General features: G+C 40.9%; 1 protein-coding gene across 1 annotated transcript; it reads left to right on the top strand.

The window, feature by feature from the left end:
* Positions 1-5,674: 5,674 nt before the first annotated feature.
* On the top strand, positions 5,675-19,355 carry LOC116040748 (Krueppel-like factor 15). The gene is made up of 3 exons (XM_031286363.2): positions 5,675-5,909; positions 7,600-9,176; positions 16,311-19,355. Exons 2-3 carry the CDS (start codon positions 7,696-7,698, stop codon positions 16,477-16,479), a joined length of 1,650 nt encoding a protein of 549 aa, XP_031142223.1. The 5' UTR covers positions 5,675-5,909; positions 7,600-7,695; the 3' UTR covers positions 16,480-19,355.
* Positions 19,356-19,588: the final 233 nt, after the last annotated feature.

Raw genomic sequence — 19,588 nt, 5'->3', positions numbered from 1 at the left:
AGAGGAAAAACAAAACATAACAGGTCACAAGTTTTCTCCACTGCTGTGGCAAAGATCGGGTCACAGCCATCAACACACAAAAAACCCTGAATCAGATTTATATGGTATCAGGAGGGGAAATAATCAGCTCTGACACAGCAGTGTAAATTCAGCCAAAGACCTGCTCCAATCACTCAGTGAACTGCTGCAGCTTCCTGTTTATGTGGCAGGGTTTACTGTAAAGCTGCAGGGGTCTGGATCAGCTGGGGGAGATTACACAAAACCTAGATAGTGGATTAAGCCATGATTTTCCAGTTATCCTGGCTGTATTTAACCATGACTCAATTTCATTAAAAAGCAGTCCTATATACACGTGTGTTACCATAATTATATTAGTTTATATATATATATATATATATATATATATATATATTTTATATATATATGTGTGTGTAACTCTTCCATGTGCATGTTATTCGCCATTGTTAGCACATTATTTGTGGTTATTAGGTTTCATAATTGTATAATCCTCCCAAACTGTAGTAGTTTAGTTTAGTAGACCAGTAACTATATTGTGTACTGTACATTTATAAAACTACAGGGAGAAGAAAACTCAATGTTTTCTGACCTTTTATTTTGTCACTTGTCTGCTGGGAACTTGGGAGAGAAAACAATAACATATTAATACATTGTGTACACGTAATTGTCTTATAGTTTTTGGATTTCCAAGTCCAATTTCCGAAGTTTTTTTTTTTTTTTTTTTAAATCTTCAAATATATACGAAGACATAAAGCGTATTATATGTAAAAAGGTTGTACACTTTGCTTTAAAAGTGAGCAGTGGAAGTTAATATGTCATAATATGAAATTTATTTTAGTCTATGAGAGCGACAGATGTGCGCATGTGCAGTACATGGTCGCAGTGTGGACTAGGCTAGTGAATGTAATAGATCTTCACGATAAATTCCCAGAGTAACATTAGCTTCTGCTCACTTTTAAGGTAAAGTGTGCAACTGTTAGTGTATGCAAAATGAAAGTTCGCTGGGCTCGAAGAGCGGTCGCCTGCCAATCGGAAGGTTGGTGGTTCGATCCCTGGCCCTCTAATCCCATGTCGAAGTGTCATTGGGCAAGACAAGACCCCGAATTGCTCCTGATGCTGTGCCTTCGGTGTGTGAATGTTTATCAGATGAGCAGGCGGTACCTTGCATGGCAGCTTCGGCCAGAGTGTACGAATGTGTGTAGATGTCCGATGTAAAAGCACTTTGAGTAGTCGTAAAGACTAGAAAAGCTGCGTTGAGCAGTTTCCTTTAAGAGCAGTAGTCAGTAAATGTGCATTTTTGGGCAACGTACACATTCAAGTCTTTGCTATTGTCTGCCATGCTTTTTCTATTTTATTACAGCATGTTTCATTTTTTACTTATTACATGTTTTACTTCCTCTTACTGTACGTACACACCGCTGCCGACTTGAGCTGCAAAAGAAGCTCTGGCCGCCCTGTCAAAAAGTACGGGGAAGCTTTTGACGCTTTGGCCACTCTGACGTCGCAGGACATTCACATCAAACAAGGAAGACTAGCATACGTACTTAAATAATAAAAACATCACGCACTTCACTAACTCACCGGAGACACCAACTATCCCAGCTATTTTATCCCATGCCTCGTTTTTTTTTAACTGGTCCCTATATGCAAACAAAGTCATATCATAAATTATAGGGAAGCCAGCAACAGCGATGATGAGCTTTTCCTCCATTCTCTCGGAACTAATGTTTTGGTAGGAACGAAAGTTTACATCGTATGTTCTCTGGAATCAGCCAGCGCAAAGGATGTCTATATTCCGATTGATTGCTGGTCGTTTGCCGCTGAACCGCGTCATAGCTCATTACCATAAAGTTGACCAAACTTCAACTTTCTGCTTGACACTCTGGTCGCTCAACACGCCCAAAACGCAACGCTGATGGATTTGCCGCTTCTTGCAGCTGAGAGAAGCCGGCTTCCATTGAAAATGAATGACTTCCTGTAACTTTGAAGCTCAAGTCGGCTCAAGTCAAGCTGCTGCTCATTTGGCGTACACGGTACACGGTAGTGTACCGTACACGATAGTGGGTCTTCTCCATTTCATCATCTGTGATCAACCTTGTGGTTTTTTGACAAAAGCCGGAACGCGCATCGATTTAGATACTTGCACCTGGCTTGACCTAGTCTCACCTCCTCAGCCTGGTTTGGCTAACGTGAAACGCAACAAAAAAAACAGGTTGCACTGACGAGACTAGGCCAAGCCTCACTTTTTTGGTTAACCTGGTTTTCTTATTTCTGCTTTTGAGAAACTGCCCTCTGGTGAGGCTGAAGCTGGTCACAGTTTAGAAGGGGTGAACACAACTGTGTGCAATCTAAAATCTCACAACAAAGACCCAGCTGCCACTATCGCCAAAATCCCATTTCACAATTTTATATCTATATTTTTTCAATGTTCGTGATAAACACCTTGTCCACAATGGATAACAAACTTATACTGCCTGTAAAGTATATGCTTCTTGGTGAGAGTGCCAGCTTTGTTAAGGGTATCGTCTGTCATTGTTACAACCTTGACAAATGCACCCAAGAAGTGCACATTTTCCCCCCAATTCACTTTTGGCACATTGCAAGCATTACCAAAGGAAATGAATTTGACTCATTAGGTCCATCTGTGGCTTACATAATATGCATGAGTGTAGGTGTTTGTGAGTTTGAATAGAGCAGCCGAAACCAATTAGTTTGTGGGGCAGAGAGAAGAACCTCTGTGGACTTCATTAGACTGTTAGTGGGTAATCACTACGAGCCCTGCATTTCCTCAAACATAACATCAAATTAGACCCAACATATATATCTTTGGACCTAAAATTGGTCACAGAGATAACTCCTGTATTTACCAGGACTTCCTAATATATTTAACAAGCTGACTATTGATGTGAGCTAAGATGTAATCTGTGTGGGAAAACAGAGAAGTGTTGACTGGATGCAGTGAACGGCAGCCACCCTGCTTCTCTTTAAGCACTTTGTAACCAATAACTTTACAGGAAGGGCCTCAGAATCAACTGAGAGAGGCTGAGATTTTAGTAAATGAGCCGTGGTCCATTTCATTTGTGGGGAAAGCAAAAGTATTGAGATAGGAAACATTTAAGCTTAAAAATGGTATCACAGATAAAATCCCATCAGGGATTTACTCAATGCAGGGGCAATGGTAGGAATCATACAGTTACTGTAAGGGCTTTTTTCATAGCAGACATTTGGACTTGTCAAAGTAGGTCATAACACCAACGATAGCTCTCTTCAAGCGTCCAAGTAATCCATGACAGTGTGATCAGAACTGCCTCTCAGACACTGTCTCAAAGCCCACTCTCACACATATTTTCGACATTGGATTGTTGTTTTGTTTTGACCAAACCCAACAATCAGGTAAGAAAGAAAGGCGTGTTTGATTTCTCTCTCAAGCTCTCTTTTTACATTTGTTGCACAAACTTGCAGCACTTTTTGTGTATCTGTCTACAAATGCCTTCCATGACAGACGTGGTCGGACAACACATCATACTAACGAAAATGTGGCACAAGAACGAGATAGTTGGTGGGGTTACAAAATGTATGTTTTATTGACACGCATGACAACAATAGGACACGAACCCTGGTCTCTTGGGTGAAAGTCCTGTACTGTTTGACCTAACCACCATCCCAATCTGCATCTTTACGCAGATTTTCGATCTTTTATATAACTCGCTACCATTGCCGCTCTACATATTACGTAATCTTACAGCGCCGCGGTAGTGCTACTGCTATGCCTGGGGCGTTCCATACAGACTCAAAAGGGTGCTTTTTGCATCGGTATCTGACGCTGAGAGCCACTAACCAAGCGTTAGTATTTGACGAGTTGGGAATGAGAATGGGTTGAAAAATGATACGTAACAACATAGTTTTGTGACTTTTACTTCAGCTACTTGTTTTCCCAAATACAGGGTAGCGAAATGTGACAGTAAACTGAACAAACTGCTGAGCTCAGTGCTGGCGTGAGCGTAGCGAGTGTGTGGTTGAGCGAGAGGGAGAGAGTGATGGCGGATGCACTCAGTGCAGACAGATGTTGGCGATCGGAGCGGAAATTAGCAGTAAAGTTGCAAATGTACAGCGATACGTGGTCGTTCCCATGTAGGAGGGGCTCTGAGTTTGACCGTGACCTAGACCTGACATACCGATGAACGATTTGCAGCAATTTTTGCAAACCTTTTTTATTTTATTTATAGCAGCAGCTTTAGAATAGAACTGTATTGTCATTGTCACTTGTACGACGACATTTTCAAAAGTACTGACCCGGCAGTGCGTCATTCTTAAGATATAACCAAAAGTAGTAAAAAAAGAATAAAATGATACATAGTATCTAAAAGCAGCATGAACATGCATTCATACCTGCATACATATACAGCAGCATGAGCATCCTTACATACTATACACACAGTTCAATAGTAGTAATATTAACTGCAGCATTACCAGCAGTAGTAATTGTGAAAGGCTAATTGACTTGGCAGGGTAGTAGTAGCAGTCATAGACTTGGTAGTCTTAGCAGCACTAACAGTAGTAGTAGCAGCAGCTGTAGTAGGCCTGTATTAGGCCTAGTAGTAGTAGGATAAGTATCAATAGCAACCCTAGTAGCAGCAGCAGCAGTAGTATCAGTCACAGTCATATCAGTAGCAGTATCAGAGTCCAGTGCAAAACAAACCTCCTCAGTGTGACATTGTGTATCCTTTTACACAGCATAATAGCCACTGACTCTCTACTCTATACAAATGCACACTGAAACGCTCCTCATGTTTACAAGCAGGCTGAAAGTGGATAATTTATCCAAACACAGTGAAAGGTAATCTAACCTACGCAGGCAAATCTAATTAGACTGGAGCCAGTAAAGTTACTTCAGCCCAGCGGAGGTGTTTATATGAGGGCTGCTCAGCTGGAGTGAAAGCAAAACTTCTATTACTGATGTTATTAGGCAGCATGTAAACACACTCACTTACCTACTCAATGGCTCCCTCATTCACTCAGTCACTCAGCCACCTATTCAACCACGGTCATCTGAAACAGGCAAACAGCTCAGTGTGCTTTTGAGGCAGCGGAGGGCTCTTAAGAACTAAAAAGCTGATATCTGTGCCCTTATTTTTTGCTCCATGTTACATGTCTCTTAGCAACTTGAATATGATAATGTATATTAGTCATTATAAATTATCATACTCATTTTAAGGTAATATATGTAAATTATGTATTTCTATAGACCAATATTACATGGTATGATACAACATCAGGAAAGCAGTGTAAGCCCTGTTGAGAAAATTATACCTCAGGGCATTACAATGAGTCACACTCTCCCTAGAGGCCCCAATGGAAATGTTATACAAGTAACAAAATGTAAATGCAGAGTAACAACACAATGTAAAAAAGACTGCATGACCTATCCAACTCCTCTATAGTTATTATAAGGGTATGATGAAAGTGGTTTTATGATCTGGTCTCACTTGCACACATCCTCCCTCCTTCCTTCCCTCACACACTCACTCCCTCCCTCTCTCCAGTGACGCCGGAGCCTGAGGCCGGCCTCCCTCTACCGAAAGCCAATTGCTGCGCGTTGAGCAGGCGAGCCTTCATGAGCCGACCCCCTAATTTGACTGGTATAACATACCCATCTCCGATCATGTGACGGTTTAAGCGAACTACCAGCCCTATGGAGAGAGAGTGATCGCGTGTGTGTAAGCGTGTGTGTGTGTGTGTCTGTGTGAGAGAGAAAATGTGGAGGCGTACAGCAATGCAAAGACCGTGATGTGGAGTTACATTGCCATTACGCACTATTACGCACTGTTAGCAACTTTCAAGAGAAGAGCGCACGTCGCAGAGGAGCGGAGTTTTGGATTCCTCGCATACAAGTGAGTCTAAGAAGGGACGCTCGTGTGATTTAATAGAGCTTTTCTATTCGTGCATGTGTGTAGTTTGTCTCTCATTGCGGAGTAGCCTACAGCGGGAAGCGTGGCTCTGATGAGCGAATGGAGAGGAATTTGGTATCTCAATATAGGCTACTACATATGTGCGCTTTTAGCGACACATTTGCTTCATGCATAATACTCACAATATCTATATCACGTGTAACTATAATATTGGGACTTGTAGGTTTTTCTGTGATCTGACTAGCTGTCACGGTGTTAAATCCCGAGTTAACCTCCATAACTGATTATTCATGCAGCATGGTGAGCGCATCATGCTGTCAAAGCCTCTTTGATGTTCCAGGGCGGCAGGGTTACCATAGGGCAAGTGACTCAAGCGAAAGTATTCCCAAACTCTCTTCCTAAACTTTTTCCCCATGAGGTATCGCCCTGGCACGGCAGCAGTAGACCCCAGACCCCCAATGTTATATGATTATTATTATTATATGATTATAACATAAGCAACCATATCTGAGTCGACTTTTGGCATTATAGATCACTAATTACATAACTAACTGAAGGTGGGAAACAACAGCAGTGAGACCTTATAGGACAGTTGTCTTTAACGTCCTGTGATTGTGATAGCCTAGTCAATGACGTAGTACTAATAATATTAATAACGATAATCCGATTAATCTAGTAATTTCCCCTGGACTACATGAGGTTGTGCACCCTCTTTACAGAAGAGGGCGCACCATCAGTCTCATTTTTTTTTTGCTCATGCAATACACATGTAGCCTTTTAATGTTTTAAAGGGGATTTTATTGTCATATTTAATCATTGCATCTAAGGGCATCTGTTAATACCTACTGTTTTTAATCCATGTAAATGTAGATCCGTTGTATTGTTTATGGTCTCTTTGCTGTATAAAAATAGACACTAAATCCTCCACTCATCGTCCAATTGAAATCTGTTGATCTTGATGAAATATAACCCTGTTAACCACTACCTTTACCTCTCTGGTAAAGGTATGGTCAGAGAGACCATATCAATGTGTATGTCTACAAAAGTTATACAACATTGCAAAAAAAAAAAGAGAAGAGAATTCTATCAGGCTAAGGACCACTAGAGGGAAATAAGTAGAAAAACATCATAAAATGACAGCAGAACCATGTGGCTTTAATGTTAGAAGTGGTGAGAAATGGGAACCCCTGATTCCATATGGTCAGCTTGAAGTCTGAACCAGCAGCTGCAGCGTTTACACACACACACACACACACACACACACACACAGTCTTCGAATTCCACTTCCTTCACACGTGATTGACTGTCCTTTTGAAGTGCCTGCACACCTCTTGAACCAGCAGCAGGTAGTGCATGAAGACCAATTACAGTCTTTCTGCTGGTTTATTTTTGAAACAGCATAAACTTCAGGGATGGTCTTGTAAAACATTAACCCCAGATCAGACTAACCTGACTGAGTGGTTTCTGTGTTGTCATGCTGCATTTGCTGGGAGTGATGATCACTCCAGTGCACAAACCTGTTAACTGTAAAGTTAGATTTATATTATTAAAATCAACAAAGTCATAGTAGGTGGTCTCCTTTCATACAAAAACAATGTAGTTTGGGCTACAACTCAAAGACAAATTTCTTCCATTGCCATAGCTGATGAACACACTCATTTGTCTTTTGCAGGAAGAAGACAGAAGTGTTTCATCAACATTTAGCCAATCTCCAGCAGAACAGATTGATCTTCAGAGCAGAGTCCAGCTGCCATTCATCCGCACAGGAATGGTGGATCACTTGCCGCTTGGTGAGGAGACCTTCTTGTGTTATACCGGCTCCCCGGGGTCTGACTACAACTGCCTCGGTCGCCACACCAGTGGTGGTGCGTTGCCAGGCATCATGGTAACTGACGCATGCATCTACGACCACCACCACCACCCTTACCAAGGGGTGACGCTCTCCTACTCCCCTCTCCTCTCGGAGGATGACCTCAGCGACTCCTCCAGCCCTCGTTCCTCCCTCTGCTCCAGCCCCGAGTCCTCGTCACCCACGTTGTGCCACGTCCTCGGCTCCAGCTACGAAAGCAGGAGCAGCAGGAGCAGTGGGAGCTGTAGCTCCTCAGGCGGAGAGAGTCAAGACAGCCTGCTGGACCTGCTCCTCTCACATACTTCCCTCACCACCTCAATAAGCTCTAATGCCAGCAGCAGCTCTCACTCTTCCTCTCTATCCCTATCCTCCCCACCCTCATCTGACCCTCTTTTACCCATGGGCCTGACCTGGGAGTCCAAGAGAGAGCAGCGGTTGACTCTCCTCCATCAGCAGGCCAAAGAGGACTGTTACGAGTTCCCTGTCTTCCTGGACGAGCTGCAGGATCCTGCGGCGCTCCTCTTTCAGCCTACCTTGGAGGAGATCGAGGAGTTCCTTGAGGAGAACATGGTGGTGGCAATGGAGAAAGAAGAGGATGGGAGCGATGAGGCGATGTCACCAATGCCCGAGGATGCAGAGGCGGAAAGTACGAGGACATTAGCAGGAGAACTGGTATCACAGAACTCAGATCAGACTGTGCCCGTGGCTCATTCTCCACTCTCCTCCTACACAGAGACCAAACATACACCATGTGCATTTGGCATGGACAGCTCACCATCAGCAGTGGATGTTACTAGTTCTAGTTCTACTAATAGTGTTGATGCGATCAAACAGGAGGATTGTGGTTCACCAGCAGCCTCATCAGAAGGTACCAGTGCCTCCAGTGTGCCTGTAATCCTACAAATCCAGCCCATACAGATCAAACAAGAGCCCAACCTTAGTGCCATATCAGATGCTGTCACCCAGCAAACCCAACCGCCAAAAACCCAATCCCAGCCAATCCAGGCCCCGTCGGACATCAAAATCGCCCAACTCCTGGTCAACATCCAGGGGCAGACCTTTGCCTTGGTGCCTCAGCTGCTTTCCCCAACAAACCTTACTGGCTCAAGCAAAAACGGAAGCATAGTTTCACCCAAATTTGTGCGGATCGCACCAGTGCCCATTGCTGCAAAACCCATTGGGCTTGGGGAAGGTGGGTTAGGCGGAGGCTCAACTGCAGGGGTCCTCGTTGGAGGTCAGAGGTACCAGAAGAGTGCAGTAGCAGACCTCATTAAAATGCACAAGTGCTCTTTTCCTGGCTGTAATAAGATGTACACCAAGAGCAGCCACCTAAAAGCCCATCTGAGGAGACACACGGGGGAGAAGCCCTTCGCCTGCACGTGGCCCGGCTGTGGATGGAGGTGAGCAAAACCAAGGGTCTTCTTAGAGCAGCCATTGACCGAAAAGATAAAGACAAATTAGAGCTATGTTAGAACACTCTTGCTACCTCCAGACTTGCACACATTGCAACCTAGAACTGATCAAAGTTTAGATGAGTAAATGGAGATTAATTAATAGATTGATGGGTGGATAAAATATACAGTACACAGAGTGCAGCTAAATGTATATGCAATGCATTTGCAGTGTTAAGTGTATATATGTTTATTGAGATTACAGTAACCTGGGTTATCAACTTCCGCTGTAGACTCATATACAGACATTTGAAGATAAACGTGGATAATTGACTTTCCAAATGTGTGTGGACTTTGAAGAGATGTGTGAAATGAGTTTGTCATGCAATTAACAGTAATTAAGGTGTTCTTTATTGTGGGGTCATTACAGATAAGAAGAGACTGTGACACTCTTTAGGAAAGGACAGATCTTAATCCACTGAGTGCATTCGGATGGAACGGTTTTATTGTTTGTTTGTTGAACTCCTTTCTGAGGGCCAAAACATGTTGGAAGGTTTTCATCCTTTTTCACAGAAACAGAAAATAGGCAGAAGTCCTTCACATTATTACATTGAGTGTCTTTCATCTCACCACTTTAAAATATATTGTTTTAAAGGAGAGGGAAAAGGTTTAATGAGGACATAAATGATGTGTTAAATATAGGGTTCAGGAGGTATAGTAGATAGATAGATAGATAGATAGATAGATAGATAGGTAGGTAGATAGATAATGGTTGGGAGGGAAAGGAGAAAGGGGGCATATTGAGGAAAACAAGTCTATTCATGATGGTTACAATTTTTTTCTATTCTACATGCTGGCCCCACTATCTGTGTGTTTGTGTACCATGGTTTAAGTTTTAGATTAGATAGAACGCCTTTTGAAGTCTTCTGCAGGCAGACTTTGCCCCCTTACCAGTTATTACACTTGTTTGCTTACTGTCTGCAACCACTTCACACACACACACACACACACACACACACACACACACACACACACACACACACACACACACACACACACACACACACATTCATGCAGCAGAGACATGTGTGGTTATTGCAGAAGCAAGTTCAAAGTTTTCACCTGGCACCCAGAATACATTTTCAAACCACAATGCTTTTTTAAAACACTCTCTTGGCTGCAAACTGGCATAATTTGCTGTTCTGTCCTACAATCATTGCCTTTATCCTGCTTGTGTGCATGTCTTTCTACACATGGACAGAGGCAGGGTTAAGTTAGGGTAGTCCTCAAGGTTAAATTATGGTAAGGATTTGGGTTTAAAGGTGAGGTAAGAATATGTATTAGCTTTAGGTAAGGAAAGTAATGTAAATGTGTATGAGAAGGAGTGAACCAGATAACTCTGGCCAGCCTTAGCAGACACTTTATCAGTCTCCCTGTAACAGCACTCTGTGAGGACGCTGTACTGCACCTGCAGCCACTTCAAGCCCCGCCAGATGTGACACTTTGCGCATTATGTCTGGGCTTGTATCCAAGTATTTGTAAGCACATTACATAATATCAAGTTATTCTGGACAAAAATTAAAATGTGTCATTAGACCCTTATGCATTTTCTCACATTAGATAATGAAGGAATTATGTTTTCAATGCATTTGTAGAATACACTTTTTTCCTTTTGAGAGCATTTGTAATGGCATCAAGCTTACGATGATTATGGTGCGTTTAAAGGGATGTTTAGCCAGGCCAAATGTTTCCCCATTTGCAGTCTTTATGCTAAGCTAAACCAATGAAACCTGGCTCAAGGTACATAGCAACAGACATGAGAGTGGTAACAATCTTCTCATCTAACTATCTGCAATACAGTGGAAAAATGGCATTTGCCAAAATGTAGAACTATTCCTTTAATTTGGCTTTTTGGATCTTGCAAGTTTACTTAACTGGGCAACTTCAAACACAAGAAGTACATGTAACTTAAAATGTTGTAACTTACACTTATACACAGAATCAGTTTTTATGTATTGCAGTCTAAAGTACAAATGTAGTACAAACGGGGACAGATAACATCACAATAGAACCAAACCACAACAGACACACAACATACAGGAATCGGAGGCTAATAGAATCATACCAAATAACGGCACTGGCATTTCTCTTTTAAAACTTGTTTTAAAGTATCTTTAGAGAGGGTAAAGGTTCCAAATATAATAATAATAATAATAATACCCCCAGCTCTCCCCAAACAACAGTCTTTACATGACAGCAGCAATATACTGTATTATGCAGTTGCCCTTTCCTTGCTCCTCTCCCTCTTGGCCAGGAAATGAAGGTGAGCTGGGGAGTCAGGCACCTCTTACCCTCTGTAACCTCAGAATAGATCCATGTGTTTGCCCCTCTGAAGTAGAGAGGAGTGGTATTTCATTGGCTGGACTCCTTCATATAACTCAGTGAAAGTTATATTTCTTACTTTGCCAAACTTTTTTCTTTTTTTTAAAGCTTTTAGGGCATGTATCCCTCTCTTTCTCTCTGGCTGTAGTTTATGGTTATGCTCATGTACAGATCTGGATACACAGACAAAGGCACATGTGAACACTTAAAGGAACTAATGCAGGCAACTCGGACCTGCATGGAAATTTTCATGTTAGGTTTGCGTTGGAGGGCTGAGCTCAAACCCAAACCGTTTGCTGTAATAACACTGTGACGTGGGTGTACTCGGTAGCTGTCATCAGGGCACTGGTGTGTTGTTGTCTTTGTCAGCCGATGCATTTATCGTCACAACAAAACTATGTTGTTGGCTGGTGACAGAGCTGTCACATGTTGATTTAGCATTACATTTGGACATATAGAGCTCAATTGACGTGTGAAGAGAGAGTAAATACCTTACTCTCAGTCAGTTATGATATGTTATTGATCCTCCTGGGAAACAGCGAGATTTGGGTCATCCAGAAAACAGCCTCTGTGGAGCTAGAAAGGATCCAGTGTCCTGCTAAAGAACAAATTGAGGAATTGAATTCAGCTCCTCTGGTTTAATGAAATCCATTTTGGAAACCAAGTCAAAAGACGTTTTGTGTATAGCTTTGCATGTAGGAGGCAAACATCTGTTATTGATTAGTGCTGTCATGCATTAATGTGAATTCTCTTTTAACTTACACAGAATTAAAATTTAAACTTGTAAATACAGTGACATACAGTACATAAAGGGCTTTGAGCTGCCATGATAAACTAAACCAGGGGTGGCGAACCTGTGGCTCTTGAGCCGTATGCAGCTCTTTGCCTGCTCGTTTGAGGCTCTTACTGTGTGGCTGGGGGCTGTGTTATTGGTGGATTTTTTTTTTTTTTTTTTTTTACTTTTTGAAACATTTCAGATAAGTACAAAAAAAATGGAATGCACTTGCCAATACATTTGCCAATTATTTTAAAATAAAAAATGCAATAAAAATAATGCAGCAGAGTTTTGAGGACAAATTCTGCAACCCGAGGAAAAAAAAGCTGCAACAGATCACCTTCCTCATTAACCCTTTTTGGCTTTTTGCTATGGTGCGGATTTTTTTGTGGCTCTTTATGCTGAACTGGTTGGCCACCCCTGAACTAAACTAAAAGAGACAAGGAAACAAAAGATTACAGATGAACTATGTACAGTATGTGTGCTTGTTACTGTATCCAGGTGTGTTACCAACCTGACAGCCCCACCTTTCATGGCTTTTCACTGTTGGCAGTTTAGTAACAAGCCAGAACAAAGCTTGAGTATGTGTTTCCCACAGCACCCACACTAATATATATACTGTGTCATGCTACACCCACGCCAAGCTGCCCCAAGGACTTAAGGTGCAAGTGAAAAACACATTCAAGTGATCAACACAAGTGCCCTCCAACCCTTGGAGTTATGAACTCAGTGAGCTTGTCCACCATCCTTGGAACATATGGAGCAGAGAAACCTTAGAAAGTGTGATGAGGAGGGGAGGAATAAAGCAAGATAAAGCAAAAGTTAGGTGGTGGGGCTATGAGAGAAAACAGGCACATGATCTGTATATCCCCAACTGGATTAGAAGAACAACCAGGCTGTCCATAAGACTAAATGCCTGTTCTGTTGAAAGATCCTCCCCGGTGCCTTATGTTATAGTTGGGCTGAGGCCCAGTGTGAGTCAGTAGAATAGCAGTACATGGTTTCTATCATGCCCCAACTTGAAGCTGATATAGTACAGCTTTAGGGTGTATGTGTGCATGTGCATGCACAAATTACCATAAGGAACAAATGTACAGTCACATAAAGTACAGAACAGAAAGAGACTGATGTGGTTTCAGATTTGTATCTTAATAATGACATGCCTCTTGGTGTAGATTTAGAAACCCCTAATCCTTTTAACATCTGTAATATTCATATGACAGACAACACAAAGTTATTTTGCCTGAAGGGTTTCATCCCTCATATTTCTTTGTGTTAAATCGGCACTATTTTATAATAGTATTATATTCAGAATGGATCAAATGGTATTTGTGGAAGAGGTCACTTAAAGTGACGAACCCAAAGAGAATTATCATCCGACTGCAGCTCATTGTTTTTGTTAGCAAAGAAATGTTAGCATTCCAACACACACAAAAAAGATGGGGAACAAGGTAAATGAACCTACTTAGCACCAGCATGTTAGCATTGCCATTGTGAGCATGTTAGCATAGTGACATTAGCATTTAACTCAAAGCACCGTTGAGTCTGGGTACAGTCTCACAAGGCCGCATTACTGTAGACTCTTGACGTTCAGTGCAGTCAGGGCTACTGTGCGCGGAGGGTACAACGCCTAGCTGTGCAAAGATTTTTTAACAACTCGAACACAGCGTTGCAATGATTGGCTACGGAAGAGAGGAAGTCCGTTCTTTGAGCCGCTCTGACAGCTGCTCTGATTGCAATCAGTATGAATGACCAGACAGTTCACTGCGACCATGAGCGCCCTCCGCAGCGCCCTGACCCCGCTGTACGCCAGAGGCACGAAACCGGTTTTAGTCTTGTTATGTTGATGGCTGAATATCTGTCCTACTTAATAAGAACATCACCTGGGCGTGTAAAACGGTAAATAGAAGCAGGGCTACCACCTATAAAGTAAGCTCAGATATAGCTTTGAATTAAGCCAGATATTCTCAGGGTTTCTGTCTTACTACAGGCCAAGTTAACATGAGATGCAGGTTAAAAAGATCTCAATACCAATCAATCAACCAAATGAGTCCTTAAGTCTGAGTGTTTGTTTTGAGCTTCTTAGCTTTTCAGATTACAGGTTTAAGTTTTAGCTTAGTTTAAGCTCTGTCAGTTATCTTATTATTATTGGTCCATTAAAATGATGAATAGGCTGGTTGTGTAATCCATGTGTAGAGTGGAAATAAATGTGAGTGACATCTTTATCACTCTGTGAATTATCGCCTCCATGTCTTTAGTCAGCCGCAGCTACTGTAAATGTGCCAGGAAACAAATCCGTGTTACAGATTAATCTGATCTTAACAGCTTTAGTAATATATTCAGACACACACACACAGATATATGTATTGGAAGCCACCTAGGTTAAAACTGAATACTTAACTAGGACATACATTAATACCGTTAGAAAACACTTGCACATGCATGCATACTTGCATGCATATACATTACATACATACATACATACTGTACATATGCATGCTTACATCCTTGTGTTTGTAACTTAATTTATGTATCTTAATTAGGCTACGTAACAAACAAGCTTACTTTAACCCAAAACTGAAAAAAAGATCTTTTCCTAAACCTAACCAAGTAGTTTTGTGTGAATTCACAATGTCTAAAACTGTGATCATAAGTCCGACAAGGAGTTGCTATGTTGTTTGCAGTCATGTTATTCCTATGATGGGCGATTCAGATGGAGGGCTGGAAAGCAAAATGGATCGGAGTAATTTTGTTAGTAATATTGACTGGAAGAAAGTTTGGTCTTTACCACAAAAGTTTCTTCTAACAAAATAATGTAAAAGAAGTGCCATTTAAGTTGATCCATACATCCATACAAACATGCCTTTGGTCAAACACGGATCCCCTGGGTGAAAGTCATTTGTTTGTTTGACCCAACCATCCAGCTCAACCTTGTACCCCTTGCACATACATACATACTTATGCACACATACATACATACATAAATAGCATACACATACATACATACTTAAGCACACACCTACATACTAAGCACGCACATGTATACTTACTCAAGCATACACATATATACATACTCACACTTATAGTCCCTCATACTCACATACATTCTCACGTTATATATGCACAGGGGTGTCGGACTAGGGGGGGAAATAGGACTGAGTACCCAGGGCCCTCATGTGAGGAGGACCCAAAAAGGTGAATAATGAATAGCTGTGGATGCGGGAAGGGGACCATAAAGAATGCCTTTCTACAGGGCCCAGAATTTCCGGCTAAGCCCCTGTATATGCATGAGAGTGTGCAAGTGCCTAGTACCAGTAAATATGTATGTGCAAGTCAAGTATTCAATTTTTGCCAAGGCGGCTTCTCATATATATTCACACACACACACACACACACACACACTCACACACCTATATAACAGGCACTACGCTATCATCCGCTTAACCCTTCACTGCCATGAGGTCCAAGCTGACTGGAGCCCATAGAGACCAGAGCAGAGCAGGCCAGGAATAGACTGGGCTTGGATTTGCAGTACTCATGTGTTGAGCTAAATATGGGAGGGCTCTTTAACTTCACAGAGAAGACACAGGGCAAAACGCATGTTCAGTGCATACATAGCGTCACACCACTCAGATTACCCTCATATAATAGCTTGACATGGCTTTAATGTGATTTGGCAGCTTGAAGCATGACTGCATCCATTATTTTTTTATATAGGAAGTGCTGTATACTAACAGGTTGATTTATAAACATTTTACAGAGGTGGGAGTATTTCAAAATTACAGAAAAACAGTCAATTTTTCCTCTGTGAAATGTCAGTGTTTTACATTATTGAGTGTACATTGGAAGTAATGAGTGGGGAAGTATTGTTAAAGATGCTTAATGTTTTTATTTTTTATATATATAATATATATATATATATATATATATATATATATATATATGTATAAATTTGATAAATCACATCCTGGGTTTCCTCCCGGCAGATTCTCCCGGTCCGACGAGCTGTCCCGACACCGCCGCTCCCACTCGGGAGTGAAACCATACCAGTGCATCGTCTGTGAAAAGAAGTTTGCCCGCAGCGATCACCTGTCCAAACACCTCAAAGTCCACCGCTTTCCACGAAGCAGCAGGACAGGACGCTCTGCAAACTGACTCTTCTGACCCCACTCTGACAGAATGACGCTAAGCGAAGAGGGGGGGAGGGGGCTGTGCTCGTGTACGTGCGTGTGTATATGTGTGTGACGAAAGACAGAGGACGGGGGGGTGAAAGTCCAAACACATCCGTGCAGGACTCTTGAGCTCGTGTGTGTTTATGTCCAAATGTGTACATGTGACGTACATTCATGGTACTGTTCTAATTTATTGGGTGGTGAGGAAAAGACTGTAAAAACTAACGTAAAAACAGAAAACTGTTACTTGACACAACACCCTCGCAGGTGGAATAAGCTTCTTGTATATTACAACTTTGTTTTTTGTCTCACTCAAATCTTGTAGCTGATCTAATTTGAAGAAATATTTGCTACTCAGAGTATTTTTACACTTTGAGATGTGTGTTATTGGTATTGCTGGAGTCAAAAGCCTTATATAAATAAATAAAAAATGCATCACTAAGGGGTCTGCTACTATTTAAAAAAACCCAATTATTTTTTTTTTACCTTCCTGGAGCCAAATGATGTTTTAAAGTAAATAGCAAAAACTCATCGCTCAATGGCTTGAATTGAATTTGTTTGCCCAACAACAAGAGCTTACTGGACATTGGGAACTGTTGGGGCCTTGGTTTAATTCTTCTTCTATAGACGGCAGATTAAATGATGCATCAACATTCCTGTAGCTTTGAGTAAGTGTCTTTGTTGCCTTTGAGTCTCACTACAAGAAACAAACACTGTAGTAACCTCAAACACAAGAACAATGTTTATGTTCATGTTGAAATACTGCTCACCAACAAAGATCATGTCACTCTGCAATTTGCACTGGCTCACATGACATTTGTTGTTGTCTGCCCACACTCACTATTTTGTGTAGTTATAGTCTGACTTAATCCACTGTTCTGTAACACCTTTTTTTGGATTTTTGTTTATCAGAACATTTTTATGGTCTGTTTGAATCAAAACAAATTGAGGTGCAGCTGCATCCAATTTATTATCTGCGGAATATTTCCATCCAAGTTTGAAAACGTAAAAAGTATTTACGGAAGTATGCCTGTTGTCTCTCATGACTCGTATAACTCATGATATATCACAACATTTGTTTTCTGGTTTTGTGATGCCATATCATTTATTGCTTCATGTCACTTTATTGACTTTATGTCACTGCTGTCAAGAAAAATATGTAAAATAATGCAAGATGGTAAATTCACATTGCTGAGAGGCACAAGGCAATGCTGGTGTCCGACACATTGATTCACACCAATTCACACTGGTGTTGAACATACCAAACTCTTGCCTCCTCTCCTGCCAAATCAAAATCCTTTTCTTTCCCTCTTCTGTCCATAGATTCATTTCAATACAACTGAATACATATCAAATGAAATGGAATGATTTACATATCACATTTAAGTGGATTTGTTTTGCACTTGTTGCCCATTTCTTGAGACTGGAATTATGTACCGTTACATCAAATAACAACTTTATCCCGGACCACGGAAATAAATGTATGAAAGCGAGCCAATGTAACTTTTGCTGAATAGCAGCCCCTGTTGCCACAAATGGCAATTACAGAATAATAGTGCATGGTGAAACGTAGCATAACAGTAGCACAAGTAGAGAAGAGAAAGTCACCGTAAGATACTGGTCATACCAGACCAAGAAGGACTGTGTCTACTGAATTTGAAAAGGGAGTGCTTTATTGCTTATAAATTACACTTTTTGAATGTGCTATGTCTTCTTTCAAAAGTTATGTAGACTCACATTAACATATGAAATATTTTGTACCTTTCTTGAAGAGGCATCAAGTAAAATATGGCTCTCTCTTCTCTTGCCAAATCAAGTTGTGTTTCCTATTCCTTCAACAAATTAACAAAAGAAATTATGTGCATATCAAATTTAACTGGAATTTGTTTGTACTTGTTTGCCTTTTGTTAAGACTGGAATTGTTTGCCTATACAGCATCAAATAACAAATCAAAGGGAATATTTATGAATCCCTTTCATTTACTCTGGTCTTATTACATGTTACAGAATATTCGTCAAAGGTAAAGTGGAAATTGAGGAGTATTTAAAAAACACTATTATCTGTCTCTGATCTTGAACATATCAGATCTCTTGCCATGAAATGAGATGCCTTTGTCTTGTACTGTAAGGGAACAGTGACTGTTTTTTTGTCATTACACATTAACCTGTATAGATTGCTTAGTGTGCGTCATTGTGCATCTCAATTGAATTAAACCAAATGTGTCTTGGGAGGGACGCAAAATGCTCCGTTGTCAGTTGTCAGTTCCGACATGGTTTCCTGTGCCATAGAATCGAGGATCAGTTGAAAACATTCAGTATTGAAAATGTTTGAAGAAAGGAATGTTAAAGTTTGAACTGGAACAGAGTTGTTTTTGGAAGTGTTTGATATGCTGAAACCTACAATGATCAGCAGCTGAATGAGACGCTGTATGGAAGAAGTGTATTATCGATGTCAGGCATTCCTTCCATACAATCAGAAGAAATCATTTTCTGAATGGGTGTCATATGAGAGCCCAAGAATGTATGTAAATACTGTATATGCATCTGAAAGGAGAACTGAAATATTCTTCTAGTGATTTCTGTGATTTTGAAAGATTTTTTAAGAATATGTAAAGAAAGAGTACATAACGTGATAATTCAAATATATAGTGACAAATGTGGTAACTTTGCTTTTTTTGTCAGGTTTTACAACACATTTATTAAAAGGCTCATGAAATGTTTCACAATATATATCCATGGATCAGAGTTTATAATACATTTTTCCCCATGCCTTTCCTTAACATGTTCTTGTCAAGTGCAAATTCCAATGAAGCATAATGTATTTTTGAAACGTGATGGGCATGTTGTGTGCTCTGTAAACGCGTTACAAAGAAAGAGTTGCTTAAAATGTTATATTTTTGCTTTTGTTCTTACGTAAAACACATTTACAATAAAAATCCCAAAACTAAAGATATGTTCTGTTGTTGTCTTAGTAGCTACTATTCAAAAGGCCAACAGTCATTCTCAGCTTTATCACACAATCATCCCTTAGTGTGTGTTTTTTTTTTTTTTTACATTGCTGTCCTGATTTTTCCTTCACATTGGTAGAATTCA

The sequence above is a fragment of the Sander lucioperca genome, chromosome 12 (genome assembly GCF_008315115.2).
Source record: "Sander lucioperca isolate FBNREF2018 chromosome 12, SLUC_FBN_1.2, whole genome shotgun sequence".
Taxonomy (NCBI): Eukaryota; Metazoa; Chordata; class Actinopteri; order Perciformes; family Percidae; genus Sander; species Sander lucioperca.
Note: the sequence above shows the minus strand (reverse complement) of the source record. Positions and strands in the feature narration are given on the sequence as shown.

Coding starts and splice junctions, on each gene's coding strand:
- LOC116040748 (XM_031286363.2), top strand. CDS start 7,696: ATGGTGGATCACTTGCCGCTTGGTGAGGAGACCTTCTTGTGTTATACC. Junction 9,177..16,310: donor TGGCCCGGCTGTGGATGGAG/GTGAGCAAAACC, acceptor TCCTCCCGGCAG/ATTCTCCCGGTCCGACGAGC.